This window comes from Periplaneta americana, chromosome 5 (assembly GCF_040183065.1).
Source record: "Periplaneta americana isolate PAMFEO1 chromosome 5, P.americana_PAMFEO1_priV1, whole genome shotgun sequence".
Taxonomy (NCBI): domain Eukaryota; kingdom Metazoa; phylum Arthropoda; class Insecta; order Blattodea; family Blattidae; genus Periplaneta; species Periplaneta americana.
In genome coordinates this window covers 90,870,440-90,893,739 of record NC_091121.1, presented here as the reverse complement: position 1 = coordinate 90,893,739, position 23,300 = coordinate 90,870,440, and the positions used below count along the sequence as shown (strand labels likewise).

The 23,300-nt window shown below is 34.7% G+C and overlaps 1 protein-coding gene across 2 annotated transcripts in view; it reads left to right on the top strand.

The window, feature by feature from the left end:
* Positions 1-10,162, top strand: part of LOC138699970 (UDP-glycosyltransferase UGT5-like) — a 72,055-nt gene extending 61,893 nt beyond the window's left edge. For both annotated transcript variants that reach the window (XM_069826215.1, XM_069826216.1), the window contains 2 exons: positions 2,101-2,320; positions 8,648-10,162. In XM_069826215.1, coding sequence (XP_069682316.1) covers positions 2,101-2,320; positions 8,648-8,930 — 503 coding nt within the window. In that variant the 3' untranslated portion in view covers positions 8,931-10,162. The remainder of the gene's footprint in view (positions 1-2,100; positions 2,321-8,647) is intronic.
* Positions 10,163-23,300: the final 13,138 nt, after the last annotated feature.

The following is a 23,300-nucleotide window of genomic DNA, read 5'->3' as shown; positions in this document are numbered from 1 at the left end:
AATAGTGTAAAGTCTGTAGATTATGATCATATAATCGTTTTTGTTACTTTTTGAAACTGAAATTATAGCAATGTGTTGCTCGTGAGTTTCAGTACGGCTCTCTGTAGCAACCAAGTCATGTGTTACTTGAATTAATGAATATATTGCAAAATTTAGAAATTCAATTTTGATTTATTATTACTTTTTACATTTTTTTCAATTATTGCAAAAAATTTTCACTAACTGCAAACTGTAAGTAACAATAACATATCTCCATCCCTTCTACTGCCTTCCTCCTACTTTGCTCTTTTACCTATGCTTCCCCTCTCAAGGAACTCGAGAGTAGAGACGTGTGACTGGAGGTTGAAATCTATGATATAGATGCATGTTCCGATAAGGACAACATAAAGTGCCTAGTTTTTAAACATTATAGTTAGTGCTGGAAAGGAAATAGTAAAGCAATGACTGTGTTGATCAAGTAGAGGCTAAGGAATACTAAGGTATAAGGGAAAAGAAAACCGAGCATTATATGAAAAGAATGTAAGAAGAATACTGGGAGATGGAATAGAAGAACAACGTGATGAGCCTTCATATGATCCAGAAATATACTTTTACGAATTTTTATATTTTTATGTGATAAAAATTTTCCGGGCTGAGATGCCGTGGTCTACTGTTGTTTCTACCAGACGGTTCGGCTGCTACTGCGGCAGACATCATTAGTGGTGAGGTATCCTTGGACGAAGTGTTCTCCTTGGTGTACAGGCACACAGTGTAGACCACTGCATCTCGATCCGGAAAACCTTCATCACATAGACACCGGCCGTGAAAGTCTACATACTTTTTATTATTAGTGTAAAAGAAACCTTTTTTCTAAAACTACTAAGAAGTATAGGCTTCAAAATTTCAATATTTATTTAGTATAATATACTATAAAGTTTAAAGAGAGAATTTTCAAATATATTATTAAATAGAGATTTGATCATTTAAATATGTGCAAAAAAGTTGAAGACAAAAGGCTATTCATAAAAGAATTATTACCTATGTGTGCAAAAGTAATCTAACTTTAAATTACACAGTTGAAATAGTGATGAAATTCCAAGGAAACTTCTGTAAAAATTAAGTCTGTCTTCAAAATTTTTGGACGAAATTTTCCGCAACTCCAATTTAAAATAATAGACATAGGAGAATCTGAGTCGTCATTATCTCTTTTATTTCAGTCTGTTTCTCATAGAGCTAGTAGTTAATATTATTAATGTTTATGTGATTACTCATCCACTCATTAATGTACTCAATCACTTATATATTCAAATCCATGTATGTAATAATCCAGCGGTTATTAATCCTTTCATATGATGTGTATTTTGCCGAACCCCTTAACATGTCAACTTTATACTTTTGCTTAATACAAGTAAATCACATATATATATATATATATATATATATATATATATATATATATATATATATAATCCATTTCACGTCACACATTATCAAAAACTCGAGTAGTTCACAAACTTTGAAAAAATTAGCTTCGTCAATAATAAAATGTTATTATTCACTACATTATAGTAATGTTATTGTATTTTTCATAATAAAACAACAAATAAAATTTTAGTTAGAAAACTCACTTGCGAACCCCTGATTACTGACCACTGTTTAAGAATTACTGCACTAATCCATCTCTACAACCATCAGCTCATTTATCCATCCATCCATCCATCCATCCATCCATCCATCCATCCATCCATCCATCCATCCTTATAACATATAAGTAAAAGTAACACTGTTACCGTCCATAGAAATCAACACCAAGACGAAAATTTGTCTTGCGCTTCTTGTACAGTCGGAATTAGCAGCAGTAGGAATATCAGTTGTATGTGTTTGCCGCTTCACTTCCCAAGAAGACTTCGAGGTATTCGTTTCTGTTACAGGATGAATAGACCTAAGAGCTATAGACCGGCATAAAATATAGACCATTTAAAAAAATAATTACCCCATCAGGAATTAAACCTGTAATCTGCACTTCGGCTTCGTAATGTAGCACTTTAACATTTATTCTACTGCATACTCTTTACTATAATACAGTTATGTCCATTTATACAAAGTGTTTCTGTTGTTCAGCGCATCCAAATGTGCGCCTGTTTATAACCCACGGCGGACTCATGGGCACCATGGAGGCAGTATACAGCGGAGTGCCATTGGTAGCCATTCCACTGTTCGGCGACCAGTTCTTCAACGTGCGGAACTATGAACAGGAGGGCATCGCTGTGTCTCTGGACTACCATACCATTACCAAGCAGAGTGTACTGAAAGCCCTCAGAACGGTGCTGGACAATCCCTCGTAAGTTGCATTGACTTTGGAGTTGAGATTACTTTTGGATTCATTAAATTTTATATGCAATCCAGAAAACAAAATTCATCTTATTTCATTGCGTATTAAATTATATCATTTAAGTATATCTTTCGAATAAGAGTGTAAAAATAACTTAAAACGGGAAAAAAATTCGCATTGTGATAAAAGAAGTAAACTGTTATTATTATGTTAGAAAAGTTTTCTCTACTAGATAGCGGATTTTCGATCCCTACACAGCGGCAAGACGTCACGTCCTTTGGCGTACGGAGGGATGGTAGCAATGAATTCAATGACCTCCTGCAATTGACGTACGCCTATCGTTCAGTATCGGAACCCAAAATCCGCTGTCTGATCATTATTTTAGCGCAGGAATGCAAAACTGTGCTACATTTGTCGCAGACGTCACAAGCCGGAACACGTAACTCATCCCTTTCTTTCAGAACACCGTCATTGGAAGGAAGGGGGAGAAGAGATATGTATTTAGTGTGCTTACGAACCATACGTCATTGAAGGCCGGAGGATTGTGGACGGGGGGAACAAACACTTTACCCATGCTTCCACCCTTCTCTTTCCCAGTTCTGCAGCCCTGGTATAGTGGTTCAGTAGAACAATGCAACACTGTGATACCTTTAAATTTGTTATTAACCCTGCGTTACTCAGGTTATAAATATTCTCACCATTGCTCAGGTGGGGTTTCACAAACCCCATTTTAAATAACTAATATATTTTTCCGAAAGTTTCAGAAATCAGATAAACGCAATTAAATATACTATTCTTAGTTCACTTAAACAATTTCTTAAGTGAACTCTTCTGGATGTGATTGAAAAGTGTACAGATGCACAGAGTACACACTAGCTCCATCTCTTAGATTTTCGTTGAAATATACGCACCGGGGTTTACCACACCCCACCTGAGTAATGCAGGATTAATATGTGAAGTTAAAGATATTCTCTTTAGATGATATGAAAGCGCGTAGTGCTTCATTCATTCATGATCTCGGCACTGGAATGAGGCGATTTAATGTTACTTACTTTAAATTAAACGTATTTTCAGTACTTACATCGGTAAAGGAGGTGGAAGACAATATCTGTATAAACCAGCCAACTTTAGTTATGTTCGTGGAAAATTTGCGCCAAAACTCCAAAATAAAAATAGAATTATAACTTTTTTCCTAAAACTGCATAACTTCTTTATTTAGTTAATAAAAATTGGTGATCACGATAAGAAGTGAACACTAAAAGCTGCAAAAATTGTACGACTGATTTAAGAAGCTGTTTACATGGAGAATTAAAATATCTGACAATTTCTGTCCCTCTTGTTTAGTGAAACCATGAAATCAAGTGAATGACTTGCATTTTGTGACGAAACCGTTGGACGTGTGAAGGAAAAAAAATATATCCTAATTATTACATTAGTAATATCAACATCAGGAATAACGTCATTCTCTCACAGTGAACTTTTGCCATTGTACTTGCCACGGTTCTCCCTCAGTGACTCTAGTTGACGGATACCGGTTGCATAGAAACCTATGGCCTGGAAGTGATCAGTGTTTAACAGCATTTTGCACAGTTTCTTCGGATGAAAATGTGACGCCCTTCATGCTTTTCTTAAAATCCCCAAAAATATGAAAACCTCGTGGAGAAAAATCTGGGCTGTAAAAAGAGTGTGGTAATGTTTTCCATCGAAACTTTTGGAATTCGCCCCATGTTCATCTAACAGCGTGAACTCGAGCATTGTAGAGTAAAATCACCCTTCTTTTCAAATGCCGTGGGCGTTTTTTCTTGATGTTTTATATAAAATATCCGAGAGTGTCTATGTAGCGGTGGGCATTGATGATTTGTTCACGCTTCAGAAATTCCATTAACAATGGGACTTCATAATCGAAAAAAAAACGATAACTTGACTTTCTCTGTATTTTCTTGCGAGTTGAGTTTTGTAGCGCAAGGAGATCCTCCGTGTTTCCATTCCATGCTACACTGATGGAAGTGTGGCTCCAAAATCACCTATCACAATGTGATGTTGACAGTTTCTCATACGTTCGGCTTTCTGCTCCGTAGTTACAGCAAAGGAGAGTGGCAAACTTTGCCATACTGCAGGTGTATGTGGAGAATTTTACGGATACTTCCTTGGCTGATAAGTCTTGCTCTGGTCGTGAGTTGTCCTGTAGAGATGTTAGGGTAAAACAAAACCGCACACACCAATCCTTTATCCTAGGCATGTGCCTCCATATACTGCAATCATTCTGTTAGATTTAAGCAGGTGTACGCCCTTCTGCATTCAAAAAACGAATTACAGCTCTCTGGTCACTTTTGAACGATTCTATCTTGCACCATTCTCTTTTATTTTTTTCATTTATTCAGAGCAACAATGAAAGGGTATGCCAACCACACATACCAATAGTAAGTTTATAAACACTTTTGCCAATTTCCCTAAAGCTAACTCCGGCCGATACTACTGTTGCACATTGTAATCTCGGACGACTTTCTTTTGAACTATTATATTACATTTTTCATAAACAATGTTAAGGATTCTCATTTCTCTTAGTACGTATTTTTTAAATTCTGAATAATTTATCTTCAGCTGTGCTTGTGACATTTTTCATACGTCTTATTGCTAAGTTCAATTCTTCTAATTTTATAATGTCGCAGTGATAATCTGAATCTCATGTTTCGTCTTGGTTCTTTTTAATTTATTATATTCCATAGTTTTGTGTGATATTCTAGATATGTGCTTTCGTCAATTTTAACGTTTTCTTTTATATATTTACTTATTAAGTTATTAATTACTATATTCTTTTAACTTTTAGTTAGTTTTGTTCTGTCATGTTTTCAATTTGTAACAAAATTTGTTCCAATTTGTGTTTTATTTCAATTTATGTTTAGAAATGACAGGTCTGCTTGTCCCAAATATTATTCAGTTCAAAAATATTTAACTATACTTCACTTTTCGATTTAAGTGAGTGTACCATAACGTCAACACATAAAGCGATATTAATAAAGTCCCTTGTCTTAAGTATATTACTTGAGTTACATTACTGCTAGTGCTTTATTTTCCTACACGTCAGTAATTATTACGCAATCTCGACATTTAGATGTTGACTTCCTTTTATGTACGTACGGTATTCTAGTTTTCTAGTCATATGTTTCCTATATTTACAACTGTGTGTGTACTTGAATAATTTTTTTGCTTATGGACTGTAAACAACAGTTCTTGTCATGTTTTATTTTTATTTATTCTGATATGTTTGTTTTGTACGGCAAAAAACTGTAATATATTTTGTAAGTTCGTTGTTGAAGGTCATTCTGTTATCTACAGTATATGTTTTAACTATGTTAATAGACATTTGAATGTGACAGTGATTGTATTTAAATAGTCTGTGTCCGTCGTAGAAGCGGACGTATTTCGCAAGTCTTTATACACTGCTCGAAAGGTTAATTCTGTAAATGACACGATAGTGTTATGTGTAAACAGTGAAAATATTCTGGTGTGGAGTCCGTTTCAGCATTGCCAACAATAGCAGAACTCATGTTAGCATGTAGCTGTAGCATAACGATCATAGCATAATGCTGAAATGTAGCATAATTCCAACCCAGAATATCCAATGTACTAAAACCTTTAACGTGGAAATTTCATGTCAATATACAGTATTTTAATGACAAGGTGCCTGTTTCAGAAAATTGAGTTTTCATTATTCCTGTTAAGCCGTTGTTGCGGAATACTTACAAGATATGATCGTCGTCGTCGTCATCATCATCAACATCATCATAATGAAGAGCTCAGGTTTAGATTCATTTGAACCTGTTCCTATATCTCAAAATGTTATTGATTTGACTATGGTTGTGTAGTCCTTCCTGTATCTAGATGCCATCTTTGGTTGGTATTGGAATATCTTCTTCGATAAAAGGGATAAATGTGGTTGATTTCATTCTCTGTAGGTGATTTAGCCTATCATTTTGATATGCATGGGTATCTTCTTCTTATATTGGCAGAAATGACATTATTAAAAGTTTATTCTATGGCGATAATGTTACAATTTTAGAAAATGAAGAACCAATCTATAAAAATCAGTATATCAATTACATAAAATAGGGAAAGAATGTAACTTGAAAATACTGTATCAGTTAACAAAACGGAGACCATGGTACTCAAAGGGTAACACTTATTAAGTGGAAAACTTCTAATAGAAGAACGAATTTTTGAACAGGTCAGATATTTTAACTACTGTATATACGTTAAGATATTATTTATAACTATGGCAGAAAGATAGATATTAAATTACACCACCGATGACAAATGAGGTATGGAGCGATGAAGCACGACTTTCTCACGGCGGGTATTTTGCACTTAGGGCGCCCGGGCACTTGGTGGGCAGACGCTGGAAACCTGTTGCAAATGTCGTGCATTCAAGTCCAGTGTAACATCGCTGGCGTTTGTAAAATGAATAAGTTTATTGATACGTTATTAATAAATTAATTATTGAAATAAAGTTATAAAACAATCTTGTCAGTCCCACTAGGACAGTAGTTCTTAATCTGTTTTGAGTGACGGACCCCTCCGAAAATCTGGTGAAAGGTATGGATCCTCCCGGTGGCTTCCAACTTTATTTCACTCAGTGTATTCTCTTCTCATAACATTACTGTAACCGTAACTTTGATTTTAAGGACATTGTTTTCCAAAATAACGTATAGTAATTCCACTTATTTCATTGTATTTTTAGGTGTGTATCTTTTATGTCGGAGATTAGGTGTCCAAGCCAATTGATTTCAGATAATTGTTCTATTCCTTATAGTTCCACTTCGACTCTTCCTATATTTTTGGACACGTTCCTATACTTTTATCTTTCCACGACAAATTTTCATATTGCAATTTTTGGCGATAATATTTAATTCAAATGCTTCCTTCTGTAAGTCATCTGTACTGATATTAGCCTTCCTAGACTTCCAAATGGCTTTTTGAGAAACTGGAGTTTCATTGCCGCCCTTACATAAGCCCGCCATCGGTCCCTATCCTGAGCAAGATTGATCCAGTCCTTATCATCATACCCACCTCCCTCAAATACATTTTAATATTATCCTCCCATCTACGCTCTCCAAAGGTCTTTTTCCCTCAAGTCTCCCAACTAACAATCTATATGCATTTCTGGATTCACCCATACGTGCTACATGGCCTGCCCATCTCAAATGTCTGGAGTTAATGTTCCTAATTATGTCACGTGAAAAATGCAATGCAATGCGTGTCTCTATTCTTCTGTAACTTCATTCCTCATAGCCCCAAATATTTTCTAAGCACCTTATTCTCGAACACCCTTAACCACTGTTCTCTCAAAGTGAGAGTTCAAGTTTCACAACTACACAGAACAACCGGTAATATAATAATCTGTGGCGCTACAGCCCATGAAGGGCCAAGATCGACAAGCCGGCTGCTGGCCTCACGGCCACATACCGAAGCAGAGATGGGCGATCATCCAACCAGAATGGAGGTATCGTGTGGTTGCTACGATGTGCCTCCCAGCCGTTATAGCTGGTTTGCGTAACCGGATTTTGCTACTATCGTAGTTCCCCAAGTTCATCACTATGCTGGGTGGTCACCGGTCCCATATACTGGCCGAAATTTCATGAGAAAATTTCTTCCCCTCTGAGGGCTCGAACCAGCGCGCATTCCGTAACGTGAATCCTAGGCAGGATGCTTTAGACCACGACGCCACGGCGCGAGACAATCGGTAATGCAACTGTTACATAAATTCTAACTTTCAGTTTTTTTTAAGCAGACTAGATGACAAAAGCTTCTCAACCGAATCACAGCAATCATTTCCCATATTTGTTCTATTTTAAATTTCCTCTCGAGTGTCAGTTATATTATTTATTACTGTTGCTGTTGCCCTAAGGTATTTGAATTTTTCCTCCTTTTCAAAAGATAAATTTCCAATTTTTATATTTCCATTTCGTACTACGTTCTGGTCACGAGACGTAATCATATACTGTGCTTTTTTTCGCGATTTACTTCGAAACCTATCTCAGTACTTGCTTCAAGTAAAATTCCCCTGGTTTGTGGATTTTCGCCTAACATATTCACGTCATCCGCATAAACAAGCAGCTGATCTAACCCGTTCAATTCCAAACCCTATCTGTATGTATTTAAGCTATATAAAGCTATTTCAAAGACGGTTCGCCGAATTTTTCTAGTCTGAAAATGTATATCCTCGTATGAAAAGCTTTGAAATCACCTGTCTAGGTAACGTCTGAGTTATCTCTTCTAGTAACACTGAAATACTTGTTATATCATACTATCTCTTTGATATTTTTTTTTCTTTTTCAGCTACAGAGAAAATGCTCAATCCGTTTCCAGAGCATTCCTGGATCGCCCAATGTCGCCTCTCAACACGGCCATTTTTTGGACTGAATATGTCCTGAGACATAAAGGCGCTCCACATTTGCGTTCAGCGGCCTTGGACTTGACCTGGTACCAATATTTGTTGATAGATGTCATCTTGGTGCTACTTTTGTTTGCAGTAGTGTTTGCAGCGATAGTCTACTTAATTTGTAGGAGTATTATGAATTTGTTTAGAGTAAAATCTCGAGATAAGAAGAAGGAACAATAAATCAAGCACATTTTCTGAATCGATTATTATAATCTGCAGCAAGCTAGTAGGATCCGTGTCAGGAAGATGAAAGTAACGGGAAGTAAGTTTTCAACATACTGTACAGAATTTTGTGACAGTTAAAGAATTTCATACTTACGACACGACAACAGTGAATCAATAATCGAATAATTATTATTGTAAAGTGGCTAAAGAAATAGGAGTCAACCTCGTGCATAAATGCTAAAGATGGATTCACCTAGAAAGAATCTCTTATAACCAATCAGAAATCGAATCCTGATCTTTCTTATAGACCGACTGAACTGTAACTGACTTCCTTTCTTTCAATTTTGTGACTTTTTACTCGTTTTCATAAGTACTTTTGTACCAATGAAAATTAGAAGACCTCGAGAAAGCATTGGATCAATGAATTTTCAGTTCACTACAATATTCATGTATAATTGTGGAAATGAGAGTGTATTTAAGTTGGACATGTAATTAATTATTAAGGGTTTTACGACTCAATTCAAAGACTAAAACATTCCAGAGAAAACAAGTTCCAATTGTGGTCAGGTATGGCATTTCCAGACCGTGCCATTTCGTGGCGAATACTGCTTGGGTTTTTGTTATTCATTCATAGTTTCTGCCCAAGGACAGGTTCTTTACTGCAAACCCATTATTCTCCAATCTTACCTTTTTTCGCCTTCCACCACATACGATCCATATATGAAGAGTCCACTGCAAGAATGATGGATGTCATTTGGAAGACATTTTGCAGGAGAAGCAATTGAAAGTTTGAAATGCTTAGCGCTCAAAGCTTAACTGTGATTTTCCGATCATTACTGGACAATGACTATCAGTGTTAATGTCATATAACTCTCTATGTACATTCTATATGTCTTAAGCTGTGCATTGACAGTCTTGGTTCATTTTCGAAAAGAAAGTGACATCCATGATTCTTGCAGTGGACTCTTCATATCTTAATGTTATCTATCAACTGAAATCTTCTTCTCCACCCAACAATAGGCAGTGTTTTTCTTAGCCAGTAACCCAGAGATCTGTGTTAAAGAGATTATAAACTGAAATTTTTGAAATGGTAGAAAAACGGAAATCTTCAGAGTTAAAGGAAATGAAATTAAATGTTTGTTAAAGGACAGACTCTGTACACTGACAAGGGACACTGAAGAATTCCTTAAAATATTTTGGTATATTCTTACGTATTCTATACAATTCAGGTTTCTGAAATACTGGCTGACTATAAAACAAATCAAGAACTGTACAAAAATATACTCTTTCAGGTGATATTAAAAACTGCAGGATTTCATTTGAAAATGTACTCGATACGCCATAACTGGTACAGCAATAGAAACAAAAATACATTGTTTGCATGAACATATTTCTTCCTAAATGCAAGGTTTGACGTGTCTGAGCTGTCTGTCCAAAAATTCCCTCGTTATATATAAATTGCAATTATGAGTTACTTTTGAATATGATTTCCATGTCTTGGTTCCTTGCCGGCATAAAAAATTTCGTCGCATCATTTGCCACAACACTTCGCTCTTTGATTGCTATTCACTGTATAGCCTACGTCATAATTCCAATTATGAAGTCTATGAAGAAGTTGGTGTTCTTTAAGCTGATAGTTCTCTAGCGGATATGATAGTACTAGATCGTCAGAAAAGTTTGGACTTAATTCTCAACCCCACAGCACTTTCCCAATTGAACGAACAGCAGTCCAGCGAAGTCTGCCGTGAAAAACGGGAAATTTATTAGCCTTGTAGTCGATATTTGGGTACCTGATAAACAATACCACCTGGAAGGTTATTGGTCTTATGTTTTGAGCACGAGGATGCATTACTGGAGAAACTCCTAGGGCCATATTCATAGACATCCTTTGCACGGGCTTCCGGTGGATGATCAGCGAACTAACGTTTTTCGTATTCATAAACCAGTGTAAGCGATATGATATGATATGATATGATATGATATATGATATGATATGATATGATATGATATGATATGATATATAGTATGATATATAGTATAATATGATATAAGATATATTATATATATGATATGATATATGATATGATACGATATATGATATGATATGATATGATATGATATGATATGATATGATATGATATGATATGATATATGATATATGGTATGGTATGATATATGGTATGGTGTATGGTATGTTATGATATATGATATGATATGATATGATATGATATATGGTATGGTGTATGGTATGGTATGATATATGATAATATATATGATATGATATGATATGTTATATGATATGATATGATATGATATGATATGATATGATATGATATGATATGTGGTATGGTATGATATATGGTATGGTGTATGGTATGGTATGATATATGATAATATATATATATATATGATATGATATGATATGATATGATATGATATGATATGATATGATATGATATATGGTATGGTGTATGGTATGATATGATATATGATAATATATATGATATGATATGATATGATATGATATGATATGATATGATATGATATGATATGATATGATATGATATGATATGATATGATATGATATGATATGATATGATATGATATGGTATGGTATGTTATATGATAGGATATGATATGATATGATATGATATGATATGATATGATATGATATGATATGATATGATATGATATGATATGAATCCTGTACAAGTAATCAGTCGATAGCCGGGGCTAGTTTAGCCCGCGCTGATTACTTGTACAGGATTCTTATCATCATATATCATATCATATCATATCATATCATATCATATCATATCATATCATATATCATATCATATCATATCACATCACATCATATCGCTAACACTGGTTTATGAATACGAAAAACGTTAGTTCGCTGATCATCCACCGGAAACCCAAGCTAAAAATGTCTATGAATATGGCCCCCAAGGTTCTCACAAAACTTAGTCTGTGATAAGACTATTGGTGCTATTTCATCATCTGTCTTGAAATCCTCACTGGCTATCATGAGCCATCATTTATATTCTCCATAACTTTTTAATTTATTTCTGTAAATGACATACCATACTCAAATAATATTGTATTTTTGACATTGTTCTTAACCAGAATGAATAAGGAGGCCGTTCTTCTGGAATTCTTATTAAGGGCGGCTATATTGTATCTATTTACAATAAAATTATTATTATTATCTCTTCCAGCCAAGAACCAGAATAATATATCACTAATCACGTAATGAACACAAAAATATATTTAAACATTAATGAACAGGTACGTTAGGTTTCTTACACTCTAGCGTAATAGTTAATTACATTGCATTAATTTTAAATCATGTATACTTGTAAAATCGTTAGTTATAATGAAATATTTCCTGGGTGTTGATTTTGGTTTTCAGCCAATCGCAGATCAGTCAGTGATATGAAATATTTACTGGATGTTGATTTTGGTTTTCAACTAATCGCAGATCACTCAGTGACGTAATATTGTTTTGATGTAGTACGGTTCTTGGCTTGGATAGACATTAGTATCGTAAATGTGAAAAAAAAATGTATCAACAATGTAATTGTTACCATAGTAACCATATTCGTAGTACTTCCACAGTCTAATATATACAGTCACGAAGCTCAATACGTAGTAAATATGCATCCATGGATAGTTGCTAACCACTTGGATCGATACTATCGCCTCATTACAGACAACGCGAAATAGTACCGGCGCAGTCTATTGTTCCTAGCAACCTCAACAACTCAAGCTTCGTGACTGTATATACTAGACTGTGATACTTCTGTATAAAACAAAAATGAAGTATAGAATGAAGTCTAGGCCTATGCTTTCAGTTGATATTAAAGAAACTAAAGGGTGTCGTTTAAAACTTGATGACGTCATGACTCGCACAATAGTCACAAAAATATTTTGTTGCCATTAAAATGTTTCTTTCTAAATGCAAGGAATGATGTGTCTGAGTTTTTTCTGCAATATCCCTTCACTCAATTTTAATTACAATATGCGTCACTTGTAAAAAACCCTGTAATCTAATAAGTATTTTATAGGGATTTGAGAAAAAATATTACATAAATAGCCTATAATTAACTGCAAAACTAACAAATGAAATAATACTTTTTTTTTATCATATTACAAGTTATGTACAATTAGGAAAACGAAAGTTTATTTTCTTGTTTTGTTGTATACAGTTAATGATTTCATTGTCCAAGTCTTTTGAATAATATTTCGTGAAAATATAGTATATAGGAAATATACTTGGTTGCTTGTTGTTGTTCAGTCAACTGTTCTAAGACAGGTCTGAACCTCACAAGTGATACCAACACGCCATCACTTACGAGACAACCTAACAAGCAAACTTTCTAATGGAGGCAGATAAAAAAGCTATTTTTTCTTCCACCATGTTAATAAAGTTCAAAACAAATGCTTATACAAATTTTGGCCACTCGAAAGCAATTACGAAGGCTGTAAAATAAGTTTCCCTGGGACTACTTGCAGAAAAAAAAACAATTTCACGGAAAGATTTATTGGAACAGATATAACAAATGAGATATTTTTCAACACGTTCCCCACCGGAATTGAGACATTTGTCATACCGTGGTATCAATTTTCGTAGCCCTGTGTCGTAGAAGTCTGCCGTCTGGGATCGGAACTAGTGTGCGGCAGCAGTCTGCAACTCTCTGTCGTTCCCATGGTATAACAAATGTCTCAGTTTCATGGGGAATATGTTTAAAAATAGCTCAACAGTTATATCTGTTCCAATAATTTTATCAATGAAGTTGTGTTTTCTTTCTGTAAACGGCCCCAGGGAAGCTTATTTTTACAGCCCTTGTAATTGCGTTCGAGTCACCAAAATTTGTACAAGACTTGTTTTGACTTTATTAACATGGCGGAAGAAAAAAAGTAACTTTTTTTCTCTCTCCCCATGAGGAATGTGCTTGTAATCCAGGAGATAATGCGGTAAGGTGGCCAGTTCCTTTCCCCTCCATTGCATACATCGTCGATTTAACTACATATTACACTAATCAGATTTAAGTTGTATATAAATAATAAATTGTTCTTCCTACTTAATAAATAATTCTGTTATTACTAAATACGAGTATGTCGGCCACCTTGGTAGCTCAGAATTCTCACGTATTCCTCTACCATTCCACCATTGCTGTCCATTTCAATGCCGTATTCATTATTGTCATTACAACAGCATTACTCAAAATGCTACGGTGTGATAGGTACTGTACAGTATTTTGACAGGCGTACAGCTGGTATTAGCCTGAGGAGGCCATAGTACCCTTTGAGAGTGTGTTGGGCATTGTAATGGGACTTCATCGGAACCGTAATGGTGTATGTATGTATGTATGTATGTATGTATGTATGTATGTATGTATGTATGTATGTATGTATGTATGTATGTATGTATGTATGTATGTATGTATGTATGTATGTATTTTTTTTGTATATCAGCATGCTCCATTACATTGGAGTAATACTACATGCTTTACATAAAATATTACAATAATTAGTTACATAATTTATGAGAACAAGATATTTACAATTTTGATTGCGATCTTGAAGTTCTTATAGATAGAAGTGTTGCCTAATTGTACTTCTTATATTTTAGGTTACCATCATTGTTAGTATTATTTCTAATTTCAATTTCTGTTACATTTTGCAAAATTCTATAGATTTTATAAATTTTCTGAAGCTTTTGAGGTATGCTGTTGTGAACTGATCAAAAGGTGGAGGCCAAGTTTGACCTGTGCGTATTATACTAGCTCGTAGGATTCTCCTTTCTTTTATCAGTGTGGCACATCTTAATATTATATGGTTGACTGTCTGCTCTTCTTTTAGTCTGCAAGGGCACGTTGGAGTTGGAATAATCTTGAATCTGTGAAGGTACGATCTTGTGAAGCCGTGACCTGTCACAATAGAAGTAAATTCTGCCCCGACAGGTAAATTTATCTTCAATCTATCTTTAATTGATGGGAAGAATGATTTCGTTATTGCGCCCTTAGTTGAGATAGTCCACTGCTCTTGCCATTTTCTTAAGGTCTTTTCTCTCTCTTCTATTACTATGGTATCTCTCGGTATTTTGTTATAAGCTATTTCCCCTTCATCTTCTATGGCGGCTTGTTTGGCAAGACGGTCAGCTATCTCATTCCCTACTATTCCGACATGGGCCTTCACCCACCTAAAGAGAACTGTCCATTGCTGTCTCTCCAATTTTTTCCATTCTCTCTTTATATTTTCAATTATTGGATTATGTTTATTCTTGTTCTGTAAAGTGTCCAGTGTCACTTTGCTGTCTGTGTTAACTACTGCAATATTCTCTGTTTCTTCTGTTATTTCTACATTCTCAATGTGTTGTAGTACCTTCAAGATTGCTATTTGTTCTGCCTGATTGTTAGAACATTTTTCATGCAATTTGTATTTGGATCGGTGGATGACCATGTCGTTTTGGATTATGACCGCAGCAGCTCCAACTTTTCCTCCGATTTTACTTCCATCCGTGTATATATCTATTTTGTTTGCCGTATCCTCCATAGGCGCTCTTATGAGTGGTTCTTCAGCTGGGTGTGGCCAGTGAATCACTTCCAGAGGTGCATCGTATGTATGTATGTATGTATGTATGTATGTATGTATGTATGTATGTATGTATGTATTCACACTGCAATGGGTATATACCCGGTGGCAGTGGTAACTAATTACACTCAATAATGACTATAATAAACTTATTAATTAAAAATACAATTAATAATAATACTAATAATTAATACTAACAATAATTAATAATAATAATAATAATAATAATAACAGGGAATATACTAAATTAAATGAAACGATCACTTAAAATAACATTTGAAATATTCTAATTTGTATCTTAAAACTAAGATCGAAATAAAACCCACGAGTATATGTTCATATCTGCACAAGTACCTTTCAACATTACACTCATTTCGCTGTCAACTCACTCACTGCACTGGAACTACGACACATTTCACTGATTCTACCCTGATTTCACTAACACTTCAAAAACATTTCAGTGTTCAAATACTTTGCACTGCCACTATAAACTATAAAGCTTCACTGACAGGAACACGTTTCACTTACACAGCACACTTCACTGACACGACATACTTCTTCACTGATACAACACACTTCTCTGACACAACATAATTCTTCACTCATTCATTCATTCATTTATTTTATTCCATAGATCTTACATGAGCAATGAAGCTTTAAGATGTGGAACATGTCAACATTTTACAATATTACAATTACAATTTTTACAAATTTTTATAGTTTTACAATTTAGTAATTTTCTACGATTTTTACAATTTTGTACAATTTTTTTACATTTTGGCGAGATGTAGTGAGATGAGATGAGGTCCGAGGATTCGCCAAAATATTACCCGGCATTTGCCTTTTCGGTGGGGGAAACCTCGGAAAAACCCAACCAGGTAATCAAATCAAAGGGGGTAATCAAATCAAAGGGGTTGATGCCAAGGACTCGCCATAGACCATCCGGCTTCAGTCCCACGGCTGGGGAAAACCTCCGAAGAAACCAAAGTCCAAAGGGGGATCCAACCCAAGCCCGAACGCAGCTCCGGATCAGCGGCCCGGCGAGTCTGCCGACTGAGCTACATCGATGGCTCTACTAAAAGTATACAATACATAGCCAATCAGATTATTAAATTTACAAACGCAAACGATCATTCATAAGTTGAGCTATATTATAATACAAAACAATTTAATTAAATTTAAGGCATAAACAATTCAACCAGTTGTGATATACAGAAATTGATAATACATATCATGCAAACTACTTCAAATTACAAACACAAACAATTTATCAGTACAGCTATATAAATTACTATTCAATTTAAAGCATATACAATTCATCGGCCAAAACTATACAAACATATACAATACAAAGTAGCATATTTTCATTAAGCTATACAAATTTGTGCAATTAATATCAAGTAGATTAATTCAATTTATAACCATAAACAATTCATCAGTTGAGCTATACATATTACCATTCAATTTACAGTAGGTCTATATACAATTCATCAGTAGAGCTACATAGACTAGTAATCATTTTAAGAACATATACAATTCATCAGCCAAACTATACAAACATATACAATCAAATTAGTTCAATTTACAAACTTATTTTCGTTATGCTATACAATTCATATGAAGTAGATTAATTCAACTTATAAGCTTAAACAATTCATCAGTTGACCTATACAGTATACTATTCAATTTACAGTACATACAATTCATCAGTTATGCTAAACAAAAAATACAATATATAGTAAACAGATTAAGTCAATATAAAAACATATTTTAGTTGAGCTATATAAAATTGTACATGTCATTTAAATAGAATAATTCAATTCACAAGCATAAACAATTCATCAATTGTGTAGAAGGTATGAGTATGTAGAAATTTGGTTAATTCTTTTCTGAACCTTTTCTCGTTGTTCTTCAAATCTTTAAGATAATTAGGCAGTGCATTGAAGACTGTTATACATGAATAGCGAACTCCTTTTTTAAAACAGCTTAGACTAACAGAGGGTAGATGAAGATCTGATTTATGTCTTGTATTAAAATGATGAATGTCTTGATTAGTACTGAATTTATCTTGGTTCTTAATATACACATTAGGGAAAGAATGTATTCACAAGGTAAAGTCAAGATTTATAAGTTTCGGAAAATATTTTTACATGAGGTCCTTTTATGCACACCGGCCATTATTCTTATAGCTTTCTTTTGTAAATCAAAAACGTGTTTAGCTTCAGACGAGTTATCCCAGAATATTAATGCATATTTCATTACAGAGTGAAAATATGCAAAGTATGACATTTTAAGTAAGTTTATATCACCAATAGTAGATAAGGATCTTAATGCATAACAGGCAGAGCTCAATTTACGAGTAATACATTCTATATGCGTTTTCCAGTTCAAGTGATTATCCAATTCTAAACCAAGAAACTTTGTGCTTATAGATTCTTTGAGATAAGTTCCATTTAATCGAATACTGTAGGAAACCTGAGCACTAATGTGTGTACTAAATTTGACTGTACTGGTTTTTTCAACATTAAGTGCTAGTTTATTTGCATGGAACCATTCATTCATTAGATTCAGCACTGTATTAGAAGTGTTTATAAAATGATCGTATTGTTTGCTTGAAATAATTACACTTGTATCATCTGCAAATAAAATTACATGGGATGAATTTTTTATGGCCAAGGCTAAATCATTAATATAAACTAGAAACAACAATGGACCTAAAATTGACCCCTGCGGAACACCATGTTTAATATTTCTAAATTCTGAATAAGTAACTTTATGACTATTTGGTACATTTATTTCTACTTTTTGTTTTCTATTTGATAAGTACGATGTAAACCAACCCAACATCTCATCTTTAATACCATAAAACGTCAATTTTTTTACTAATATACTATGGTCTACACAATCAAATGCTTTAGCCAAGTCACAAAAAATCCCACCTACATGTAGTTTCGAATTTAATGAATTTAGTATTTCATCCACCAAACTAAAAGCAGCATTCTCTGTCGATTTTTGTTTTCTAAATCCAAACTGTTCTAAAACTAATATATTGTTGGACTCCAGGTAACGATATAATCTATTATACATAACTTTCTCAAACACTTTTGAAAATGTTGTTAATTATGATATGGGTCTGTAATTAGCAATAGTACATTTATCTCCCTTTTTGTATATTGGTTTTACTATTGAATATTTGAGTCTTTCTGGAAAAATACCACATTGCATTGACAAATTGCATAGATAGCTTAACGGAGGGGATAATATTTCAGAACAAGCTTTCAGAACTTTACTTGGAATTTCATCATATCCAGAGGAATATTTTGTTTTTAGTTGTTTTATCACATGCATGATTTCTGCTGCGGTAGTGATACAACACTTCAATAACAACATATCATTTACACTCTTTAAATACTGTGTATAATTACCGTCTATTAGTAAAGTCCTTAAGCCTATTTTTAAATGCATTTTTGGTTATTGGTAAAGCCTTTAGTAAGTCTGCAGGTAAAGCATTCCAGTCCCTGATAGTACGATTGAGAAAAGAAAACTTTCCAGTGTCCGTCCTCTGCCTTCTTTCCCTCAATTTATATGAGTGGTCGTTCCTTGAAGAGTAATTTGGCGGCTGCAACCTATTTTTTATTTCCCTCCAGGCAGGCTCACCTCTGTATGTTTTGAACAGTGCGCATAATCGAATTCGCGTTCTCCTGTCCGTGAGTGTGTCCCATTTTAATGGTGAATTTTTCCGACAACACTTAAGAGCCCGTATTTGAATCTTTTCCAGTGTCTTAATATGTTCTAATCTGTAAGGATCCCAACATGCAGCACCATATTCCATTACTGGACGTACAAGTGATTTATATGCAATCTCTTTGGATTTATCAGTACCTTTTCTTAGTACCCTCATCACAAAGTGTAACGCTCTCCATGCTTTTCCCCGCTGTGTTTGTAACGTGTTCCCCCCATAAACTGATCTACAGATGGTATCACACAGCTGAGTTACGACTTCAACATCACTCCTCCTATACGAGAGGTAAGGTACAGTACAATAAGTCCACTAGAGGCTCCGATTCCTCCTCCATAAAATAAGTGCTAAACGTAAAATGAAGAAGTGCTCATCTTCATTGCAATTACTATATATTTCATTTCAAACAAATTTTTGGATTTGCAATTGAAGCCAGTATTCTATTAATCCTACAACATATACAGCGTGTTCTGAACACAGTTCTAATTTTTAGAGATGAGGTAGTATGCATCTAAAAAAGAAATAAATGTCCTACAAACATGGGTCTTAAAATTAATACTTTTTGAGAAATGAGCATATCGTCGTTGTTCCTGCAACAACTCCTATGTACAAAATATAAAATTTTTCAGTAGGAAGAAAAAACACCTTTATTCATCCTATAGTAGCTGTACATAGGAGACTGTGAATGCTTACATTTTCGAAAGAAAGAGATTTTATTTGCTGTATCACTATTGAAGTTATTTAATAAAGCAAAAATTTGAAAATCGATAAATATGTCACTTAGGAGTTATTGCAGGAACAACGACGAAATGTTTACCATCACTGTAAGAACTCATAATGCTCGTAATTTTAGTGATACTAAAGAGCTTCACTGAACTCTCACCCCACATGCTAATGTCAGACTAATCGGGTAATAAAATATGATTAAGTATTGATGTTCCAAACGTACGTACTACATTCATAACCTAAAGCAGTTGTTGATGTCAGAACTTTAAATATGACTTATTTAGTAAGGACTTGGTACATCTCCAGAATGCTTCAGTAATGTATTTTAGTCGTCGTTGGACGTTTCTGTAAAGCAGCGGTTCCCAGAGTGTGGGTCGCGACCCCCAGGAGGTTCGTGTAAGGGGTTGAGAGGGTTCGCGAGACGATTTACAAAAGAAGTCAAAAGGTTTCTTATTAACATTTATTTTGTATTCAGAAACATAAAAAATATTGAACATAAGAATAAACAATGTTTCAGTAGTTATAAAGCAAAAAATAATTAATGAGATTAATGTGCCTGTTTTTTAGAAAGCAGCTTCTTAAATCTGGACTCAGCATTCCACACACACACACACAGTGATATCATTTTAAAGTTAAAGGAAATGTCTTGCTTTTCTTTTGATGACAATTACAGACTAGAAACATAATTTGCACGACTCCGAGGCTGCAAATGTTATAAAAATTTAAGAGCCCCTTTTGCAAACTTGAGATATTCTTTTAATGTAAAATTGGTCAACGCTCTGCAAAAAGAAAAAATAATCTAGTTTCAACATTTCGTCAGTAGGTACATATTTAAAGGAGTTTTTTCTTCAATTTTTTTTTTTTTTTTTTTTTTTTTAATTTCAGCCAGTTGGACGCAGCGGATACAATATCCATCTGTGACTATCATTATTATTTTGAGTTTCTTCCAGAAAATACTCAAAAAGCTGTTGTTTAAAGTGATACTTCGAGTGGTGTCTATTGTTCTTGAGTAAAATTATAGAATTATTCACAATTTTATAGGGATTTTTGGAACTGAGTCAAGAATCTGTACGGTAGTGGGGCGGGGGTCCTAAGCTTAAATCTCGCCCAGAAGTGGGTCTCGCCTTTGGGAACCACTGCCTAGATCTTATATCAGTATTCTATCTTTGAGATGTGGAACAAGTAAATAATTATATATAGTTATAATACATGGTAAGTAGGCCCTATATTAATTTAATTTACAAGTATAAACAGTTAACCTTTGGGAAGGCCGAGATGTAGATGGGGGAATAATATAAAAATCGATTTGAGAAACGTGGGATGCTAGGGACTGGATTAATTTTTGTCAGGATAGGGACTGATGGCGGTCTTATTTGAGGGCGGCAATGAACCTACGGGTTCTCTAAAGTCTTGGTTTTTCTGAACCGACGCATGCGAGATGCGAGGTGCTAGTTCCGCCTCTCACAAATCCGGACTACACGAGAGATAGTGAGTAGTTTCTATAGCTGCGAAAGGCGAGGTCTGCGCGCTTCGCAGCTATAGATACCACTCACTATCTCTCCTGTGGTCCGGATTTGTGCGAGGCGGGCCTCGCATCTCGCATGCGTCAATTCAGAAAAACCAAGACTTTTAAGTCATTTTTTGTATGTCAGTAAGTATAAACAGTTAATCAGTTGGATGGAAGACATGAATAAGTAGAAATGTTACTAATTTTGTTCTATTTTTTCTCTAGGAACTTTAATGCTTTCAGTCTGGCAAACACAACTTTCTTTCTGCCATATTCACGGTTGTGGACCGATGAACATAGGGCCGCCTAGGATGACACTATTGTTGATTGGTTTTTCAATCTGGTGACTGCTAAGGAATTACCTGATTTAGCTCTATTTTATCTCCGGGCTACAAATGCATTTATAGAAGTTCATTAATCCTAAGTGAGTCTATGAATTCATTATAGGCCTACCTTAATGTTGCAATGCAGGACGACCTCGGTTGATCTACTACTACTACTACTACTACTACTACTACTACTACTACTACTCAGTGGCGTAGCATGAAATTTTGAGCAGGGGAAGCTAACTCAAGTTGTCTTTCATGCAATATGAGAAAACGTATTACAAAAATACAGTCTTAAAATAAATAGTAGTCAATTTCAAGTCAGCAGTCGAAGATCGGTTGGAACATCGTAAGTAACACCAATAAGGCATGACCTCAAATGAGACGTAATAAAATATGATTTCACGGTTTACACATATCTCTTAACAAATAGACACGTATACGTATAACATCAGCTCACTCCCTGTCATACTTAGAGAAATCACAATATTAGTATCATTACGTAAGTATGCGTCTGTCTTTTGGTTGTGTCCTTCATTGACAGCAAGGGAGTCGGTCATTTGTTTTTTAAATCACACTTTTGTTCGTAAGTCAGTCTTGATAATACAATTGTCCTAAAAAATTCAAGTAAATCAGTGTCAGGAACTGTTATTTCGCTCATTATTTATTATATCAGCCACAATGCACACTAACACTTCAACTGAACACAACTGACGAAATGGGATAACTCGGAAACCACTCATACTTATTTTAAATGTTAAAGCTAGCTTCTTTTCGAGCCTTGCGACTAGGGTAGTTTAAAAGGGATGGAAAATCTGCGGGGTGGATTACACAGAAGAAACCGGTCTGCCTGGAAGCTGGTGTGTGCAGGCTTCTTGTTTACTGCTGCATCACAAATAATCCTGAGCTGCCGCATCACAATATTTAAGGCGTAAATATAAATTCTATTAAAATTAATAAATAATTTTGTCCATAAACTGCAGGTTTATTATGAAATTATTATTAACTGGGGAAGCTAAGCTTTTTAGCTTACATTGACGCTACGCCACTGCTACTACTACTACTACTACTACTACTACTACTACTACTACTACTACTACTACTACTACTACTACTACTACTACTACTACTACTACTACAGGGACATCATTTTATTTTTACTAACATTTTTAATATTAACCTGGCTATACCTTTAGAGAACCGGAAACACAGATTGCTATCCCCCTTCCACGACTTAGTTCGATGATACTGGCGTAAAACACAAACAAATTACTCTACTAGGTATAGGAGGGAAGGAAAGTAGTTCATCCATTTACGTAAACTAGGAAATATCGCGTTTTTGACTTTGATAATTTTCATTAGGTTTTTGTTTAATCAAAATACAGTACTGTATTAACAATAAGTGTTTCTACTCACGAACTGAGTTATCCATTCGGACGTATTCATTATGCAGTGTATATTATACTGTCTACAACACATTAGCATAC